A 20,706-nucleotide genomic window follows, 5' to 3' on the forward strand; every position below is an offset into this window, starting at 1 on the left:
AAAATGTATACCGAGGCGGACTCACCTGTGACATCTGGGGTCTGAAATTGATCTCCTTCAGGTCCACTGATCCTGGGGAGAGATTGTGCAACATCTGGCACAACAACACCCCATCACGCAGGGCCTGTGCCAAGTCGAAGACGGCCGACGAGGGCCACACAACCCGGTGGTTCGGGGGCAGGACCTTGCAGTCTATCAACCACCGTCCGCATTGTCTCCACTCCTCCATATCTTTCTCCGAAGTCTCTCCTCGCAAAATAACCTGGTTCTCGAACTGGCTCAGTGCGAGCAGAAAAGCGTTGTTTCACGGCGCACGAGCAGGCACTATGGTTGATTTCCCACCGGCTCCGGGTGTCTTGATTATTCACTATGTACGCAAATCAGGCAATTTCGCAACTTTGTATTATTCGCAGTAGGTCAGCTCACTATATCCCCATGTCCAGGCGCATGTCAGCTCCCCTTTCTCCTCAACGTGAAGGCTCGGAAATGACTAAAATAATAACAGGGATCCACTTCGGCAAACAGCGACGATGTAAGCAGAAAACGGAGACGAGCTACGTGAATTTTCTCCTCTTCATTCTTAAAAAGTTTCCTACTCAACACATATAATCCAAAGAGCGTAAAATGTTTACAACAGAGACAAACAAACCAGCTGGATACAGCAGTTTGTCATGTATCGACTTCACTAGTGTTTCACATTTCAGTGAACCAAACACCACGGGCTGCTGTGCAATGTGGGGAAAGCGGCTTTTCAAGTCTCTGTAGACGATGAATAAAAGCACGGAGTCACCCTTCGCATTTGCATTTATCGTTTCCTTAGTACTCTAAGCGTAAAAACAAGGACTTCCACTCAGTCCCAAAAGCGAAAGATAAAAAGAAAGGGATAACAGACCAGACTCTCTACAACCCTTGGTTCAATCTCTTTTCACAACTGTCTAAACGTCGCTCTCCAGCAGCGGAAACATGTCCAGTCTGGGAAACAAAAAAGGGGGACATCTGTGTTTACATGTATCCTGTAAATGCAACTTCGCCTCGCGCCTTTACGCACGCCCAAAAACAGCGCTATCAGTGTGTCCAGCTTAGGTTTTCTCTGATTTTTGCCTCCCTTCCGCTCACGTCCTTGCTCTCACGTCTCCCTCTCCGTGTTTCCCTCTCGGACAGAGATGTTTAGAGATCCCAGCTGCCGATCGTAGCTGTTCAAATCTGAAAGGAGACCAGGCTTCAGGCTCGGTATTGGCCCAGGAGTTTGAACTTGCCCCTATGTGCTGATTAAGACACGTAAAGTCAAAAGTCGGGTAGTTTGCTTTAGCAGCTCCACTCTTAAAAGAATTTGGGTTTCAGGGAGTATTTTTAAACTAAGCGTTAAGATGCGCCCTCTGATGGGTGAAGCGCACACTGCAAGGGCCATTGGCATAAAGGGGATATATATATATATATATATATATATATATATATATATATATATATATATATATATATATATATATATATATGTATGTATTCTGAATATGCCTGCTAGTTGTACTGTAAGTCGAGAGTCTTGAGCAGATCACTGGTAACCTAGAGGTTTGAATTTTCAGTTACTGTTCAGATGTTGACATCCTTCATTTCTGAACACTACATTTTTTTTATTAATTCTGATCCCTCACCAGAGTAAGAATGAAAAGCAACATGACTAATGCTATAACTTTTAATTTGTTCTAATCCAAATCTAGGAGATTTATGTTTGAGTCTTACAATCTGAACACTTTTATTCTTTATAACAGTAACACAGAGCCCACACAGAGGTGGACTCTTTCCAAAAACTCTTTGTGTCTCTGAAAATACTTCTTACAAATATTCCATTAGTTTGTTACGCAGAGAGGAGCGGTGAGAGAAACATCAGACTTCACTCTATCTTAACTGAAGTAATTGTTTTATTGTCTCTTGCCAACATCATGCACATACAGACAACAACTTCCCAAAAAGGCCCCCAATCCATTTCCTGCTCCCTTTAAATACTCTAAAGACCACGCCTTCTCAATACAGACTGGCCTATAAAAGAGCTGCAATTGAGGCAAGCCTCCTCTTTACTGGGAAAACAAGATGGCCACCACAGAGGTAATCTGCAAAACACTTTGTTACATGAATGCTTCCGAACATAGTTAAAGTGTTACAGTTGGAGTAAAAGTAACATGAAAATAATGAGTACATTTAATTTTCACCTAAACAAAATGTATTGTCACTAAATGTCTCACACAAAAGTCCTTTTGGAGCTTATTTTCATGTTGTTGGGCCGATTATTCAATGCAGTCCTTCCACACAAGTACACAATAATAATACATCCATCTGGGTTTGGGTCAGGGTAGAACGAGTTTATGCAGAGAAGCCCACACCTCCCTCTCTCTGGCCACCTTCCTGAGTTCATACTGGAGGAACATAGTAGGGTTCTCAAGCCAGCTGAGAGATATGGGTCTGCCATGGAGCCTTCTCCTGGTAGGACATGCCCAAAACACCTCACCCAGGAGACATCCTAGCGGTTCCCATATGGTTTCAGCATCTTGGTCAATTGCCGGAACCACATCAACTGTTTCCTTTATTGTCAGGAGCAATTTGGGAGGGTCTTCTAAGACAGAGTAGTCTAGGGTGAGGGGGCAGACTAAGAGTGATCCAGAAAACTGTTTTTACAAGAAGAAAACAAAGGGACATGACTACCCTGCCTGGGAAAGGGTTACACTTTAAGGGAACTAGGCATAAAAATGTATATTTATGTCCATAGTAGTGGGGTCTCTCACTCTCTTGCTTAGTTCCTGTGGCTGGTGGTATTGGCTACATTTTTAGACTGTGAATAGCGATGCATGAACAAAAGCAGTACCAAAGCAGGCTTTTGTGGTGGAGCCATTTTTATAGACAATTAGGTCAGAGGTTTTCAGACAGCATTTACCCACTTCTCAAGCCAAAAGCACTTAATGCCTTTACATGTTTAAGTAGCAATTAAATCTACAAGTTGTTTTATAGTGAAATAAAGATAAACAAAGACGCAAGCTCTTTTGCTTCCCCACGCCTCCACAGAATCTAAACAGTAACTGAGAGGGGTTAGAGGTCAAAGAGGAAATAATATGTAAACTTTTGGTAAGGAAGTTTGCACTCACTCTAGGGAGCTAATAGAATAGAATAAACCTTTATTATCCCACAGATGAGAAATTTTGGTGTTAAATTGTGTAAAATTTGGTATAAAATTAAGTTGTTATCACACCTTGATTTGGGAACTAATAACTAACTAAATGGTAAATGGATTGTATGTGGTTTAATGCTCCTCTAGTTATAGCAGACATTGAAAGCACCTACGCTACAAGCCACCGTCATCCTTCCAGAAAGTCCTGTTTTATTGCATGCATACAGTGTCATTCAGCTTGACACACATTGGAGACATTTTTTAGTGTTCACTGCCTAAGAACACTTCATCATGAAAAGCGGATGAGCTCGGGTTATGTACTTTAGTAAATTAATGTAATTAAGGGAAAAATGTATTTGCTGGATTATTGTCAGTATCCACTAGAGGTGGGAATCACACATTACCTCACAATAGCACACTGATGATATTCTGATGCAGTAATTCTGTGGTATTTGACACTTTGCAAGACAGAAACTCAGTGTCTGTGTAACTGAAGAAGAAAACATACTCCTAAAAAAGCAAGAGACTGTAATTATCTCTAATTTGCTGCACAAGAGTGTTAGTGTGTGCATATTAACATTATTCTTCAATTTAAATAATATGTCAGTTGGCTAATATGATCTTCTTATGTTATGAATTTATGAAGTAGTTTCTGAGTAAATGTCAGGAGAAACCATTAAAAACGTCTGTTTGGTTTATTAAAAATGCTGATTTTTGGTGACTGTGTGTCTATGATCAAAAGAAGAATCAATTTCATACAATGCAGTTTTGCTATTTTTTTTTTTATTATTCCATTAGCCAGTCTACAGTCATCCTCAAACAACATCTAGCAGTTTGTAAAAGGGCGACTTCTGATTCTACAAAACAAAAACGGCGGATTAGTTTAAAGTTAAACAATTTCTTTATAAAAACCCACACACCTACCACTACAAACCACATTTACCATGATTGCAAATGCTCAAGGCTGAAAAATGCAGTTGGCTTGTCATAACTTGTTCAGTAATGGGTTACCTGTTTCTGGGAATGCAATAAAATGTGTTTTAAAAGGAGTTCACAATACTTCGAAACGACCAGATTCTGAACATTGTATTTAAAATCCAGCACAGATGTAAACAAAGACAGCAAATTAAATTTTGAGTACTCCAGTTTCAGGATCCTGGTAGCATGCATGTTGGCTAACCGTTCCATAACTTTCCACAGTCGACAGACAAAAACTGATTTGCTGGTGGATATGGCTTTCCTCAGTTTTACAAAGACTGATGGCCTCACCTCCATAAAATGAGACGACATGCTTGCTACTAACCAATTTCATCGGTTCTGTTTCCAGACACAGTGGGCAGCTTTTCTCACCAACAGGAAAGAAAGACAGCAGTTTGTGTGCATAGTAAACATTTAACCTGGCAAAGAGACAGATGTTCCCCCCTCAAGAACTGATGGAGTCAAAGGAAATGCAAAATATGGTCATGCATGTTTAAGTTAGCAATTCAGTCATGTACTATCACGTCAATATATTTTATTGTTTCACAGAAATAAAAAAACCAACAACAATGTTTTGGCTATGATTTGTCATTTGATATATATTTTGGGTTTGATTTTGCTCCTTTCTTTAATTGGGCAGCTACCTTTCTCATTTCCATATCCTCCCACTCTACCGGAATGTTCCCCAATGTCATCTTCTGTTAATAAAATAATCACAGTTGGTCAATTAATCTCTTAATTGTCACCAACCTCAATATGCCACCTGTTTCTTGTTAAACCCCCTTTGTCATGTCTCATTACTTTATCAGCTCAGTCATCATTGCATCTTCCCACCTCCACATTCCCACAGGGACATAGCACATTTAGCCAGTTTGTCTCTGGGCATATATGAGAGAAGTAGAGCAAAACCTGATTTCCGGTGCTTCTTTTGAAATTGAAAGATTTTAAAGATTGCACAGCTGCTGGCCCATACGATCTTAAATCACCCATATAGAAACCGGGGATGGCTTTGGTTTTCAGAAGGCTTGAGATGACTTCTTTTTTTTTTTTTTTTTTTTTTTTTTTTATATAGCAAATTCTGTGCAAGTGAGCAGTTTAAGGCACTGGAAATGTACCACCAGAACAAATTATGTTTTTCCTGTTTGTTTAAGAATTTGGAGAAGGTAGTGAATTCTCATAGTATTCTCCCACTGTACTATCCATGGTGCCCTGAAAGCAGTAAAGGCTGACATGGACAGAATTTATACTAACAAAGAGCAGCTAAACAGAATTTTTCACAGAAACCCACCATCTCACACACTTCTTGTCATCTAGCTCCCTGTCACTGAAGAGTAAGGACTTTATAAGCTTCACCTTTCTTCCATCTGCAGCCATGTTTACCTCATAAAGTGACACAAGGGCTTTGACTGTTCACAGATTAATGGAGATATCAAACATTCCCATGGTAGCTGCAGCTCCATAGACTGTATCAAAAAACATGGACATATCCACAGAGCCATCACTTATTGGTTAATGAAGTCTAGGAATAGCAAAAATATAAACATTTGTCACTTAAGTACAGGTAGAAGTACAGATATTTGTGTGAAAAATAATCTGGCAGTACTGATTCAACTTCTTTACTCTTAAGTAAAAGTGAAAAAGTAGAGGCTCTGAAATGTAGTGAGAGAATAAAAATGTGCAAACCTAACTGAACCTTGAAGTGAGGTTTAGCATGTGGAGGACCCTACGATCGGGTGTAGCAGTGTAGTGTGTGGAAAAGAATTAATTAGACATAAGTTATAATAATTTCTCCTGTGTAATCCAGTAGACTTTTCTTTCTGTTCAGGCTATGCTGGTACTGCTCTGAGATTTACTGCTCATCGTGCATTCAGACAGCTGAATTTAACAAAATTATAACCCCTACACTGTATAAAGCTAGTGTATCCATAGAATTCAGTGAGTAAATCACCAGTTTAAAATTGGTAATTTATAACTGTTACCCCGTTACGTTGACCATGAACACCACAGCTGCTCTGAAACAGCAACCATAGATCATTACTGCAAACTTTACCAAAGTCCTGAAAATGAGCCATTGTTGCCCGCACTAAACTGCCTTGTACTGTATTTCATTACAATCTTTGAATAACAAAATGTTTGTATATATTTGTTTTGCAAGATGTTCCATGACATGAAAATATATAACTGTCGTCAAAGGTTTTGATACTCATCATAAGCATGAATGTCATGGTAATTTTTGCTTTTACTAATTTCTTTGAACTGTTATTTTTCTAAAACAGAATAGTTGCACAGCATATATCTTTTATGAAAAAAACTGAGTGTATAAGTTTAAATGTATGTTGGACTTCAAAAGTATACATACAGGCTCAGCAAGCTGCACCTTAGCCAGATGGTTTTGGTTACCATGAACAAGTTTGTGGCATAACTGTGGCTGGACATTTGACCACTCATCTTGGCTGAATTGGTAAAGTTAATTTAAATTTTCAGGGGGTTGAGGTCAGGCCTTTAGGAAGGACATGCCAGAAGTTTAGTGTTATCCTGCTTCATCCATTACAAAACCAGTTCTGATGTGTGTTTGGAATTGTTGTCTTATTTTTGCTTTAATTAAAGTTGAAAAAGGTATTCTTCTTTCATTATTCCATTCACTTGCTGTATTGTACCATTACCAACGGCATTAAAACAGCACCAAAGGAGGACGCTATCACCACCATGCTTGACAGCTGTTACATTGTTCTTAGATTTGAAAGCTTCACCTCTTGACACTGTGGCCAAATAGCTCAATCTTTGTCTTGTCTGATCATAAAAATGTTATCCAGAAGGCATTTAGTTGGTCTATGTGGGCAGCTGCAAATTTCAATCAAGCTTTAAGGTGTTGATTTAAGAATAAGGGCTTCTTTCTTGGTCACCATCTTCTTAGTCTATAGCACTGTAGAACTTGCTTGACTCTGGACACTGTTGCTGGTGTTCCAGTAGTTTCCAGTTCATCACATCGCACTTTTACGATCCCTGATTTGTTACTGAAGATCCTAACCAATTTCCTCTCATCTGAGTGTTACAGTTTGGGACTTCTTCCAGATTTTGGCAAAGTGGTAATACAAACTGTTTACCCAGTTCCTGTTTTTTTTTTGTTTTTTTTTAAGTAATTAAAGATGTAGTGCTGTACAGCTATTCCGCCCTGGATAAAGAACAGTTAAGAATCCGTTAAAAATCCCAAATTACAATGACATTCATGCCCATGATGAGTGTAAGTAAGCTTCTGACCACAACTGTGAACTTCAGGAAGACATCATGTATAGATCAAATATCTTTTTGCTAGATCAAATGAGTGGAACGGCTCTTTTGCAACAGGATATATGAGCTCAAGGCACACATTCTTCTACATCTTCTATATACAGTGTATGTGCAGACCGCATTTCTAATAAAATAATGCATCACAAGTTTTGCCATCCCCATGGGAACAGCTATCCTGCTTGAGACATCAGTGTTTGATTAATAGTGAATTAATTGAACATCTTTCACAACTACATAGAGAAACATCTCCTTCTGGTTGCAGACTTTGCACTGATATGGAAAGGCAGGCAAGATGGACTATGTGGAGGATAAGCCTCAGTAGTACTGTGCCTTTTTGGAGCGAGAAAAGGCTCTGTAAAGATGCTCTTTCTAAAGAGCAAATATATGTACTCAGTGGACATTTGGAGATTTCATACTTTGTGGTTTTCTGATCTTAAAAGCACTTTCTTTGATGTACTTCCTATCTGCAAGAAGCATCAGCAGAAAAAAATATAAGACTGAGTGTTAATGTGAAACACTTTGCTTCAAACGATACCATTATATCAGATCTGCATTTAGTAGTTTGCCCCCCATCTTACTTGGCCCAGACAAAGCTTTGTAATCTTGTATGCAACGCAGTCCATATAAAAATATATGAGCAACAAAACTGGACACTGAAAATATCCTTTGTAAAATTAATTCTGTGATGCACAAATGGTCTTTGAGTTTGGCCTTTGGGTTCTGAGCCATGAGATCACTTAACCTTTAAGGACTGTTTGAACAGTTCCATCAGCCTAAAATATGGCCTATAAATCTTTAAGCAGGGCATTTTTTATGTGGAGGATAGTGTTGCTATGCTCTCTCAAATTCCTGAGAGAGAGAAAAAAAGCAAGACAAATGGAGTCCTGGGATTGATTCTGAGAAGAAGAAAAAATGACTTAATTTTGGAGGATTTTTTCAGTTTTACTTCTTAAAGTTCACTTATGGCAATATGTGATCTTTTACAGAGATAGAAGAAAAGAACATATCTAAAATCCCATCCAGACAGATAAATAAAGGTCAGCACATTTCAGTGAAACCTAATGGAACATCCAGTTATGGCTTTTTCTTTTTTTGTGTGGTGTTCCCCATGCATTTCACAACATAACATTTAAGAAAAGCACATGCAGGATATAAAAAAAATCATAAAGTGGATGCACGTGCTAGCTAAAGTTGCAGTAATCTAAAAATGCCACAAACAAGCTTGATGTCTGTGTAATAACAGAACAGGCCTTCTCCTTGCACAGGTGCTACTGGAGTACCTTCGAGTAAGGCACGTGAACCTTAGCACCATCATGCTTATCATGATAGAAAGGACAACGATATAGTGCAAGATAATACATGGCGTGTGAGTTTAATGCAGTGCAATACTGCAAAAATATCATGCTCGGCAAAATATTTTGCTGGGTAAGTAATGGTTTTGAATAGATTAACTAGAAGCATAAAGTTTGTTACAAATTGAAGATATATTACAAAAAAGAGGCTCACAGTATAAGAACATCATCTGCTAATTTGCAATTATGGTATATGTCACATTAGCATAAATCGTTTACCAAACAAAAGTGGATGCATATGAAGCTCAATCTGTAAAGTTCATTCAAACTGACATTGACATGAAACCACAATCATTCACTTGTATTAATTTCTACTGGGTTTTCTACAAGGTGATAAAAAGAAGAAGGGTAGGGAAAGAAAAAAAGAAAACAAGACAACCATTAATCAAACGAACTGTGCGATGTGTTTGTAGAGATGCACGTGTGTGGTCTTCTTAACACTATATTCATGCACTGAGTGATGGCCAGAAGTGGCAGAAATGACTAGTTGTCACTGGAGCTGTGGCATTGATCAATCATGCCCTGAGGTTGCAGAGGGTTGCTGCATGTGGCATGACAGGAATGCAGGTCACAAAGATCACATCACCCAGCAACATGCACACTGCAAAGACAGCAGGCTGGTGTGGCAGAGAGAGAGGAAAAAAAGAAAAGGGTAAATGATGAATGGCCTCACAAACCTCTCCAGCACTACACAACTGAAGAACGTGACTTTTTTTTTTTTTTTTTTTTTTTTTTTTACAAAAAGGGATCTGCATTCTTTTAAATAATTTTTAGTGGTTTTCTGATTTTTACAAATCAGATAAACGTTCTTGTATGAAATGGCAAACTGTACTGACGAATGATGAAAAAATGCATAGGAAACAGACGAACACTGTAAAATCAAAAGCAAGAAAAAAAAAAGAATAAAGATTAAGATGGCACATGATGGCCATCTACTGGTGAGTTCAATAACTGAGCCACAGGTATACTTTGCACATTTTTTTTTCTGCCAGAAAGCTTTTCTTTGCTCCCACAGACATCTCACACAAACCTTCCCAACTCCATATATGCTGTCATTCTGATGTATGTTGAAAGTTGCACTGAGATTTGATGAGTGTAATCTGGTGCAAGCACCAGCTGTTCAAAGCGGGCAGCACTGGGCTTGTGCCAGTTTTGCAAAGCAGCTGGACGGTCAGATGGAAGTAGAGCTAATGTTTTAGGCAGCTTTCTTTCGCTGTTAGCTGTTTCCTGACAATGTTATAAGCATTTCCCATCCACTCTGAAGGGTTTTTTTTAAGCTTTGTAAGATTTTTTTTTTTTTGTGGGAAAAAAAACCTCAAGAACCCAGGAGACAGAAAAAAAGCCAAGATGCAAAGCTCAAGCAAAACACTGATGCCACTGACGTTTTGGGACCCCAGAGAACTTCAATGAGAGCCTTTATCCACAAATAAGGAAAACTTGGAACAGTAGTGAACCTTTCTAGAAATGGTAAATAGACTGGTTCTTATATAGTCCCACCAACTTTTTAGTTAGTAGGTAACCTGCGCTACCTCCTGAGTCAGACAGGAGGCCTAAAGAGTATCACAGAACTGCAGACCTCACTTGCTTCAATTAAAGTCAGCGTCCATGATTGAGTAAGAAAGAGACTGGGCAAAAATGGCATTAATGGGAGAGAGTTCCAAGAGGAAAACCACTGCTGAACAAAAAGAACACAAAGGCTCGCTTTACATTTGCCAAAACACATTTCAATCACCAAGACTTTGGGGAAATTATTCTGTGGATAGACAACACCAAAGTGCAACTATTTGTTAATCTGGTGTGAAACTAACAGCATTTTATAAAAAGAACTACAAACACAAAATCAAACATGGTAGAGGTAGTGTGATAGTCTGCAGCTTCTTTGCTGCTTCAGGATCTGGACAGTTTGCTGTAATTTATAGAGAGCAGAATTTATGTTTCTACCACCAAATCCAGAGGGAGAACGTCCAGCCTTCTGTTTGTTCCCTTCAGTGCACCTGGGTTACACAATAGAACAATCCACCTCTGACTGGCTCAATAAAAAAAAAAAAAAAGATTTTCAAGTGGCTTAGTCCAACTTTGGACTTAAATTTGACTGAGTTGCTTTGGTATTACATTAAACAGGTCATTTATGCTTGCAAAAACTCCAACGTGACTGAACTAAAATTCCTCCACAGTGGTGTTACACACTCATCGCCAGTTAGCAGAAATGCTTAACTGCAGTTCTTGCTGCCAAGGGTGGCACAACTTGATGTTGGGTGCAAATACTTTTTCCAGGTAGGTTTGGATAGATTTTTTTTCCTTAATAAACACATTCACAATTTAAAAACTGAATTTTAGTTTTACTCTGGTGAACTTTGTCTAATATTAAAAGAAAGACAATATTAGGAAGCAGACAGGTGTTATTTTCAAGTATTCTGATTTTTAGTTTATATAGAACAAAGAAATATATAAAAAAAACAAAATAGTTACTACAGGAATGGAATTTGAAAACAAAACAGTATGCAACAACAAGCACTGTTCATATTCCACGCAATCAACTCTCCATTACATCTTTTTGCCATCACGAAAATCTCAAATTTGTTATTAAGGTTTCTGGAAAGCAATTTTTATGGTGTGATTTGTTCATGGGAAATTACATTCCCACTGTTTGGACTGTTCCTCAAAGCAAACTGCAGTGTTTCATAATGTTCCTGGCCTCTGCTGCTCAATTTCATCTTCATACAGAATAAAAATAAGAAAACTGTTGAGACCTGATAATTCATCAGTCTTATGTAACGTGCATTATTCTTGCATGGTACACCTAAATGCATTTAGTGCTAAATTAACCCTTTATTTACCATGGGTGGGCCTATTTTTAAAGGCACTTTTAAATGATCATAACTCCATTACCGTTTGTGCTGAAAAGAAAAAAATTCCAGTGATTTCATAAAGAAGAGTAGAAGAGCTTTATGGGGATATCTGCCTAGATGTTACCATGTGCACTCACATTACTGTACTTCTCAACCATTTTGGGGGCTTTTAAGAAAATTCAAATGGTTACTGTGTTTTATTTGACAGCCAAAATAAGTCCACCACGCCATGTATAAATCTTGGTCAATAAATGGTTAAGAAACAATTTAGTTACACCACTTAATATTAGTAATATAAATTGAAGTATTTCCAAATCAGCAAAGAAAAAAATAAATGTAAAAAAATGGGATAATGGTCAATCAAAGACGTTATCATCTGAAACTGTTGTAATGAAATCTACTCTTACCCAAGCAGAATGCCATCCAGCTCTGTTGCAGATTTAGAGTCTGATAAACACCAGAGAGATCGTTATTCAAAATACAGTACGAACATCTTCAACAGGAATTTTTATTTTAAACATAACGAACAGGTAACAAAATAGAGAGGTTTAATATATTTGACAAAATGTCTTTTGGTCATAATAGCAAAAATAAATAAAATCAATACAGTAATCAAGAGTCACTGTCTTCTGTGCTAGAGTCAGTGAAGCTGGTGTTGGCAGAATCTGAAGAACTGCTGCTGCTGCTGCTGGTGGTGCGATGAGATGGAGTTTGACGGCTTTTCTCTGGATGAAGGGGAGTAAAAGAGGCAACATCATTGATTAAATGCTACAGATAGTGATAGCAGGGAAAATCTATGGGTGACTTGTGCCTTAATGTCAAATGAATTCAAGTGAGCCTGTGCTTGGTACTTACTTTGAAATTTCTTAAACTTCTTACAGAGACATGACTTGACATATTGCTCCAGAGCGCGCAGAGTGGATGGCTTTAGCGTCTCAAAGTCAATCTCGATTTCATCTGGGTTGGTGTTGCACACCGAGGGCTCCCGGCTCTGAATGATGTGCACCACGTGGCCCAGTTTCATGCCAGGTAACCGGTTAATGTCCAGGCTTAGCTGGTGCTTTTCAACGTAAGTCATTGGCAAAGATTCATCCTCTGACTCCCATTCATTGCTCCCTTTCCATGAATATCTATCAAAAAGACAAAGCAGTGAAAATCTCTGTTAAAAAGTAATACCACAAAATAAAAAAAAGTTAATGAGCTAAACAAAACATCATACCTAGCACAGGAATTTGATGTACATCTGGAATTCAATACTCCAACATTTTGTCGACTGTTGTCTTTTTTGTCCTTTTCTTTTTTCTTCTTTGGTTTACTCACAGGGGATTCAGACAGAGCAGCAAGCTGTCCATGAACGGCTTTAAGCTGGGAATAAAAGTGCCACAAAAATTAGAAGTCTTGTATTCCTGAGAATGATGAATCAGTAGGAAGGTTCAATACGCAGTTAACACCCATGCTCCCTGGAAGTAGCCTTCCAGCAGACCTTGGAAAGTTGAACACACAGGAACTTTTGGCTCAGAAACCAGACCGCAGTTTTCAGAATGAGAGCGAGCCGTGAAGGTGGTATATTTGGCACAAATGACTTGAACTGTGGATCAAAAAGGCAACTGTATTGCCAGCCCAGCTTGCCATTTTGCTCTCTAAAGCATTTAATTCCTCAAAATAAAATGCAATGTAAGGGTTATAGTCGTGGTGGGATGAAAGAGATTGCACAATGATGTGCACTAGATCACAAAGGAAAATCTAAAAGTAGAAGCAGCTCTGGAAATGGTGCTGAGCTATCCAAGGAGACTACTTCCTTGTGCACAGTGGACAAACTTAAATCAGATATGAGCTTTGTTTTGCTGTGCGTTGCACAACTTTTTCATAGCACCTAGTAATAATACATGAGGCAAACATCTGTGCAGCAACCCACCTGATCTGCACCCACCTGTTCTTGCAACTCAGCAAGTCGGGTGGCACGCTCCTCTGCAGACTCTGGTTTGTCCAAACTGCCACCTGCTTGTGAGGTCACTTCCACGTGTTCGTCTGGCATCTTTGCAAAACTTTGCTCGAAAACTCCCTGAAGCAAACAGAGTGAAATAGAAAGCAGAGCAACCAAAACTTTCCCCCTCCCACCCATTTTTAATAATAATATTCCAAACCCACCTGAAGTTTTCTGGCCTTAACAACAACATCATGATGTGCAGGATTGTATTTGTAGCAGTTAGAAAAAATTAACCTAACATCTGCAGCAAACGCTTGTGCATCCTGGTACTCTCCTGCATCCACCTTTTTCTGAAAATAAAAAAGGTAACCAAATAAAGCATGTGTATCAAGGCACAAAGCAAATGCATGTATAAAGGCATATAAGCAAACATACTTTAACCGTGCTGAGATCCATGGGGTACTTGATGATGTCATGATAATCGTGTAGCTGCAGAGCTTCTACGTCTACAGGCTTGTAAAAAGGCCAGGCGTAGGCAGAATGTTTCTTGGACAGCATTTCCTTCAGGATATGCTTGCAGTACTTCAGCTGTTCACTAAGGCCACAGGGTTCAGTGTTTTGTTGTAATGACTCCTCATTAAAGTCGCTCTTGGCACGGCTTGAGCTCTCACGCCTCTTCCTGCTTTCTAAAAATAATTAAATTAATTGTTACAATTAGTTCATTTAAACAAACCTTTTTCTCTCTCTTATCTGCCCTATTTCCTTCATTAGCCTAGAGTTTTTAAAGATGTAAATTAATTAAAGCGAAAATGCTGCTAAAACTAATCTATAACCTTATTAAAACTTTAGACTTTTAATAAGTGGATAAGAAGCACACATAGCTGTGAAACTGAAAGTCTGGATTGCCAGGATTTTGGAGAGTAACGGTAAAACCCATCACTCTCCATGAACGCCTGCACCCTCTGATCTCATATTTGGTTATTGCTTTACATACAAGGTGTTCAGCATCTCATCAGTGACACACTCCATGTGCTAGCCTATGCAGTCTGCTGAATTCTTGCGACCGAACATCAAAGTACTAGTTTACTACTAATAAGTAGTCAGTGTTACAAGTTCTTTTAAGTGAGTTACCTGGAGTGCTACTTTTTTTGCCCTTCCCTTTGGCAGCATGAGGAACAATCTCCACTTCATTCTGAGGCATCTGGGCAACTTTTTGCAAGTAAATCTTTTCCAAGGTGAGCGCCATCAGGACAATATCGTCTGTAGGCTGAAGAGGACAGAGGGAATGGTTTTTTGCATTTTGTAGCTCAACTACACCAATTTTGGACATGGTGACATATTGTCCTCTTGCATGCCTTAGAGAATTGGTAATTAGTTTAATAAGGAATTTTCACAGTGAATGCCGTTCTAAGAAAATGTTGGCGATCAACGCCGAAAGCCAAATTAACTGCATCCAGGCCCAGTATACAAAACTCGACTCTTGCTCAAACATTCTCCGGCATGGCATATATTGCCCAGTGTGAGGACACGCTTAGTATCTGTAAGGGAACAATGGAAGGAATTTGCAATCACAAAGCTCCTCACCTTATTGTATATGTAGCAGTTGGTAAACATGGTGTTGAAGTCTTCCAGGCATTCACTCGCACTCCAATAATAGTTGTTCTCTAGTCGTTTCTTAATGGTTCCCATGTCCATGGGCAATGTTATTATTTTATGATAGTCCTGGTTAAGAGAAAGAGTTGATGTCAGATGAATATAGCATTACATTTTGCGCTGCCCCACACTGAGGCTCTGCCAAAGTTTGATTAATGGGGAACAATGACACTGCACAATTTCCAGTTTATTCATGTTGGATCTTAATTTAATTAATCTTTTTCTATAAAACTTGATATTAACTAAATGTTAATTACTTTATTAAGACAGAGTCAAGCGGCATCATTCAGACTACTTAATAGTGTTTGGAACTTAAGGCAAAAATGGAGGTGGCTAATTCGCGACCAACTTAAAATCACCAAGATTAGCTTTTTTGCACTGTCTGAAGTGAGTCAGATAATTGGGCTGGAATTAACATCAATTTATGATTTTTTTTTTTAAACTGTTTGCATTTTTAGATTCAGCACTAAATTGGGTAAATAAATTAGTTACACTTCATACACATTCTTGATGATGTATTAAAATTTAGGATCAAGGATATATCGGCAGGTTTTCGAGTCATTTCTTACTGAAGTATGGCTAAAACTAGGATAAGATGCAAGACAGAGTGACACTGCATTCCATTATCTCTATACTCACTGTGGTATGTAGGTTGTGCGTGAGAATTAGGAACAAAATAAAAGGGAGGAAAAACAAAAAAATATCTTAGACAACATTATATTAACAGTAAGAGAATAAAAAAAAAAACGAAAAGAAGATCTAGTAGTTTCAGAAGAGAAGAACAGACAGACCCAGGAACACAAAGCAAGTTAGCGTATCTGAAAACAAAACTAAAAAACAAAAAAAAGAAATTATATATATGTATAAAACTGCTGGCAGCTACCAGTAAATTTATATTTAACAACAATGGCTAAATAGATCATATAATACAATATAATGCCCACTTAACATCACTTTTGTGGAATTGTGGAATTAAAAAATATTTTCATTATGAGCAAAACTATGACTTACTTGTGCAACTAACTGAAGAAAAGCCCTGCAATCCTGAGGCTGAAGTCATTTTTGTACCATGATTTGTGAAAAACCCATAAAAATGACTTGATGCACTGTAACCCTGTCAGCTGAACATGTGCAAACTACTCACTGGCAGTCCAAGAGCAACTGCATCGACAGGCTGGTAAAAAGGCCAGGCGAACTGGTGCCGCCACAGGGATTTGATCACTATGTTCTGCATATACTGCAGCTGGTTGGTCCTCCGGCCTTGCTTGCTGGGATTGGTCACCTCGGGAGGTGGGGGATTAACAAGCTGAGGGGGGTCCTGGTTGGTGTCTGTGGACATGACGGCTGCACAAATTCTTCTGGGTTCTGTTATCTTCTGTAAGTCATGTAGTGTTCACCTGACAGCTTGTCACACACTCTGAAAACTATGCATGAAGCAGGCTGGGGAATCGTCAAACCACACAATGTGGCCTGCTGACATAAAAGAATAGACTGTTACGATCATGTGGTTCTCCAAATATTAAATATAACACTATAAAAAGAGGAAGCGACTGATTACTTCACACCATTGATATAGTTTCAAAAACAGACTATATCTCATACCTTTTGAAGCTTATCACATTCATTTTACTGTATTATTATGTAAAACAATCTGCACGTGACTGTATAAAGGCTCTTTCCTTGCATGCTGAAAGGAGGCAATTGAGGTATTTCAGGCATCCAGTTAGAATGCCTCCTGGGCATACCTAACTGGGAGGAGACCCTGGGGTAGAACCAGAACCTGCTGGAGAGATTATACATCTCATCCGACCTGGGAATGCCTTGGGACCATGGGGAACTGGAAAGAGTGGCTGGGGAGAAGGATGTCTGAATACTGCAACCCGGCTTCAGATGAGCAGAAGACGCGGAGGCTGTGTAAAGGTTTAGTGGGCATGCGAACTGAGAAATGTTTTCTTGGCAAATACACTGACAAAATTTAAGAGGCTGTTTCACTGATGGTGTTGGAATCAGCTATGTTTATTTAGCTGTCTAGGAATCTGCCTGCAATTATTCCAATTTTAATATTTAGAGAAGGTGGAGAGATGGAGGTATGCATTGGATGGAAGAGGAATCAAGAGGTGAGAGGTGAAGAAGAAAGTGAAGACAAGGCGAAGTGAGTGGAGATGCGTGTCACGGGTGATTTGTGACAGGAGGACAGCAGCAAAAGTGAAAGCGAAGGTTTAGAGGATGGGAGCGAGATGGGCTATGAAGTATGGTTTGGAGCACTAACAAAAAGGCGGGAGGGCGAGCTGGAGCTGTTAAAGGTGAAGATCTAAGATTTTTATTAGGCCTGACTAGAATGGGCAAGATTAAAAATGAGTACATGAAAGGGTCAGCTTAGACTGAGGTTGCTACAAAGGATGATAAAGATGGAGCTGCTAGGTATGAAGAAAAGAGAAAGACAAGAGAAGAGATTCTTAGATGTAGTGAAAGAGAACATGGAGAGTGTTAGTGTGACAGAGGAGGGTGCTACAGATAGGGTGAAATGAAGGGAGATGACCCATTGTGGTGACCCTTAAAGGGAGCAGCAGAAAGGAGCAGGTGATTTCGATTTTTTCTTATTTCAGTTTTATTTGCAGTTCTAATGCATTTCAATTAATTTCGAGGGAGGCTTTGTTCATTTCAGTTTAGTTTTTAAATAGCTTCCAAAACTTTATTCTTCAAATATTATTATATTTTGTTGGTCTAAGTTAACACATTATATTTCAAGACAAACACGTTATTGTGAACGCATCCTTTTCTCAATAAATAAAACCAAACTGGGGAAGACTAAATGCATTTCATGTATTTAACTTTAAGTTTTAGTGAGGTGATATTACTGTTTATCTATTTTAACATTTAAATCTATTTTCCTTTATTCCAGATCAAATGTTTCTTCAAATCTAATTTTATTTCATTTGCTCATTTTACTAAACATCGCCACTGGAGAAGGCAGTGAGAGTCTGCATGATCTCAGACGCGGTATAAATCTCAACCTAGCTCATGTAATATCATACCATTAAATACAAGTCAACTAATATAATGCTAACTTAACGGAGTAAGAAGGAAGAATCGGATTGTCAAGTTTTAAATGAGCACGACAGAGTTAAATAATCAGGAGGCCAGCTCTTGGGAACACTAACCAGTCACGTTCAGCACGTTAGCTTCATTTGGCTAGCAGGTTAAGGTAAACCTATATGGGCGCATTGAGAGACAGATTTAAGTCGTCACTGCAAATGGGCAATAAAAAAAACACCACAGTATCTTGTGCAGTGCCTACTGGGGTTTGTGTATTACAATTGGGCCTCGCTCTGCCGCGGTTAACTTACCACTTACAAAGTTTTCATAGGGACGCCAGTCGCTGTTACCTGAACGCTCGCAATTACCTTCAGATAACGGCAACACATACATGTACCACATAACTTGTTTCGCAGAGGATGACGGGAGAGTCACGAGTGTTTACCAACTCGTTTTTTCTTCTTATGAAGGCACTTTAAAATGCTAGTTTCTATTTAAGACCGTTCGCGCCGCACCGAAGGCCAAACAGAGGGGAAAAAAGTCGCGATACGGTAACTCCTGGCTGCACTTAGACCAGCTGAAAACGTCCACACAAACCTGCTGCGGGCATGGCTTCAAGTAACAAGCTACCCTTCGTCGAAAGCTTCGGTGACCAATTTTTTTTAGCCAAAGTTAACAGCGTATACCGCCGCCTGCTGTGTCGGAGGGTATCGACAATAAAACCAAAATGACCGAAAGTAGGGCTGCTCAATTAATCGAATTTTAATCACGATTACGATCTGGGCTTTCAACGATCATTAAAAATGACTGAGCCGATTATTAGCCCCTCCCTAATTTATCCGCGACACCTTAAAGGCCGGTCCGTGAAAATATTGTCGGGCATAAACCGGTCCGTGGCGCAAAAAAGGTTGGAGACCGCTGATTAAGAGGACCCGAGGGAAGCTCGGAAAGCTAAGCAGAAGTTATTTGGAGAGTGACTGCCGTTGGTTGAAAAGAGAGTTTAAAAAAAAAACTTCAGTGGTGTTGCACACTATTTTATATTATTTTTTTAAAGTCATTGTTAACCCTTTAAAGCTGGTCAGAGCAGCACGCTCCGTTTTGCGTAACTATTTTTAAATCCCTGTAGAACCTGAACCGTGTAAGCTAGCGCAATAATTTGTTTTCCATATGAAACCGGAGGAGTTGTACTTACATCTGATGCCATCAGCTTGTCCTCGGTCATGGTTTCGTTCCACATATAGCTTTGCAAAAACTGCATAAAAAGCGCTTGCAGGAACAAAAACATAATATTCCAGAAACACGCTTTGCCGTTCCTATCAGCTGTTCGTAACACTTCCCACAGTGAAATGATGCACATGCTGTTTTCTTTGCAAATTTGCATCATAGGATTGTTTTTTGTTTTTCCTGCAGTATATAAAAATTGGTGTATCTCCAAAATAAAACTATGAAGACACTCAAAATAAATTTCCTGTTGTTGTAAACTATTTTTTGCAACTTTATTGTATTTAAAGTTTTGAGGGATAAGCCTCTTAAATTTCTCCAAGTAGAAATATATGTAAACAAAACAAAAGCGATTTTCAATTTTTTTTGTAGTTTATTGCACTTTTTTGCAATTTATGTAATTACTATGGACTTAATGCATACATATTATTAAAATATGGGCTATAACAGTTGTATTGATGTATAGCAACTTGAAATGCTCCCACAAATGGCACTACAGCATGTAAAAAAATAATATAAGCTCTGGTGGACTTGGTTCTATAGTAGGTCTTAAAGGGTTAAATAAATATCGTCAAATAATCGTGATCTCAATTTCAGTGAAAATAATCGTGATTATCATTTTTGCCATAATCGAGCAGCCCTAACCGAAAGTGTAACGGTCCCGAGAGGAGAGCGTTGATTTTTCTTCTTCTTCCGGCTGCTCTCTTTAGGTGTCGCCACAGTGGATCATCAGTCTCCACCTCACCCTGCGTCTAGCTTCCTCCTCTGCCACACCAACCCCGCATGAACCTCTTCACTACATCCATGAACCTCTTCTGAGGTCTTCCTCTTTTTCTCCAGCTTGGCAACTCCATCTCCAACATCCTTTGTCCAGTATATCCACTACCCCTTCTCTACACACTGTTCAGCTGTCTTCAAGCTGATCAACCTTGCTCTCAGGTACTCATTTCTAATCTTGTTCATTCTGGTAATTCAGAATGAAAATCTCAGCATCTTCACATCTGCCATATCCAGCTCAACCTCCTGTCTTCCTATGAGTGCCACCATCTACAAACCATATATCATAGCAGGTCTCTTTATGATCTTCTAAACCTTCCCTTTGACTTGTGCTGCTATCCTTCTCATGTTCATCTCCACCATTGCCTGCACACTCCTCTTCACCTCTCTTGTGCACTGATTTAAACTCCCATTTAAACTCATCCACCTTCACTACCTTTATTCTTTGGATTTTCAATGTTACATGTGTTT

General features: G+C 39.0%; 2 protein-coding genes across 16 annotated transcripts in view; both read right to left on the reverse strand.

Annotated features, from left to right (window-relative positions):
• The window catches only part of vav2 (vav 2 guanine nucleotide exchange factor), a 197,398-nt gene extending 196,059 nt beyond the window's left edge, over window positions 1–1,339 (reverse strand). For 7 of the 8 annotated variants that reach the window (XM_012916557.4, XM_023153170.3, XM_012916539.4 and 4 more), the window contains exon 1: window positions 26–1,339. In XM_012916557.4, the coding sequence (XP_012772011.1) occupies window positions 26–229 (204 nt within the window). In that variant the 5' untranslated portion in view covers window positions 230–1,339. The remainder of the gene's footprint in view (window positions 1–25) is intronic. The other variant, XM_012916570.4, reaches the window with a different exon arrangement.
• Window positions 1,340–12,115: 10,776 nt separating this feature from the next.
• On the reverse strand, window positions 12,116–18,969 carry LOC101467408 (bromodomain-containing protein 3). 8 transcript variants are annotated; one of them, XM_004538410.5, is made up of 10 exons: window positions 18,835–18,969; window positions 16,346–16,674; window positions 15,133–15,270; window positions 14,680–14,815; window positions 13,984–14,234; window positions 13,770–13,898; window positions 13,537–13,683; window positions 12,841–12,986; window positions 12,477–12,751; window positions 12,116–12,346 (listed from the first exon to the last, which is right to left on the reverse strand). In XM_004538410.5, the coding sequence occupies exons 2-10, from the start codon at window positions 16,538–16,540 to the stop codon at window positions 12,234–12,236; spliced, it is 1,530 nt and encodes a 509-aa protein (XP_004538467.3). In that variant the 5' UTR covers window positions 16,541–16,674; window positions 18,835–18,969; the 3' UTR covers window positions 12,116–12,233. The 8 variants fall into 8 exon arrangements, with proteins under 8 accessions (XP_004538467.3, XP_004538468.3, XP_004538466.3 ...); XM_004538411.6 differs by having other exon boundaries at window positions 16,346–16,671; window positions 18,835–18,945; XM_004538409.5 differs by lacking the exon at window positions 18,835–18,969 and adding an exon at window positions 18,549–18,828 and having other exon boundaries at window positions 16,346–16,671.
• Window positions 18,970–20,706: the final 1,737 nt, after the last annotated feature.

The sequence above is a fragment of the Maylandia zebra genome, linkage group LG7, assembly GCF_041146795.1.
Source record: "Maylandia zebra isolate NMK-2024a linkage group LG7, Mzebra_GT3a, whole genome shotgun sequence".
Taxonomy (NCBI): domain Eukaryota; kingdom Metazoa; phylum Chordata; class Actinopteri; order Cichliformes; family Cichlidae; genus Maylandia; species Maylandia zebra.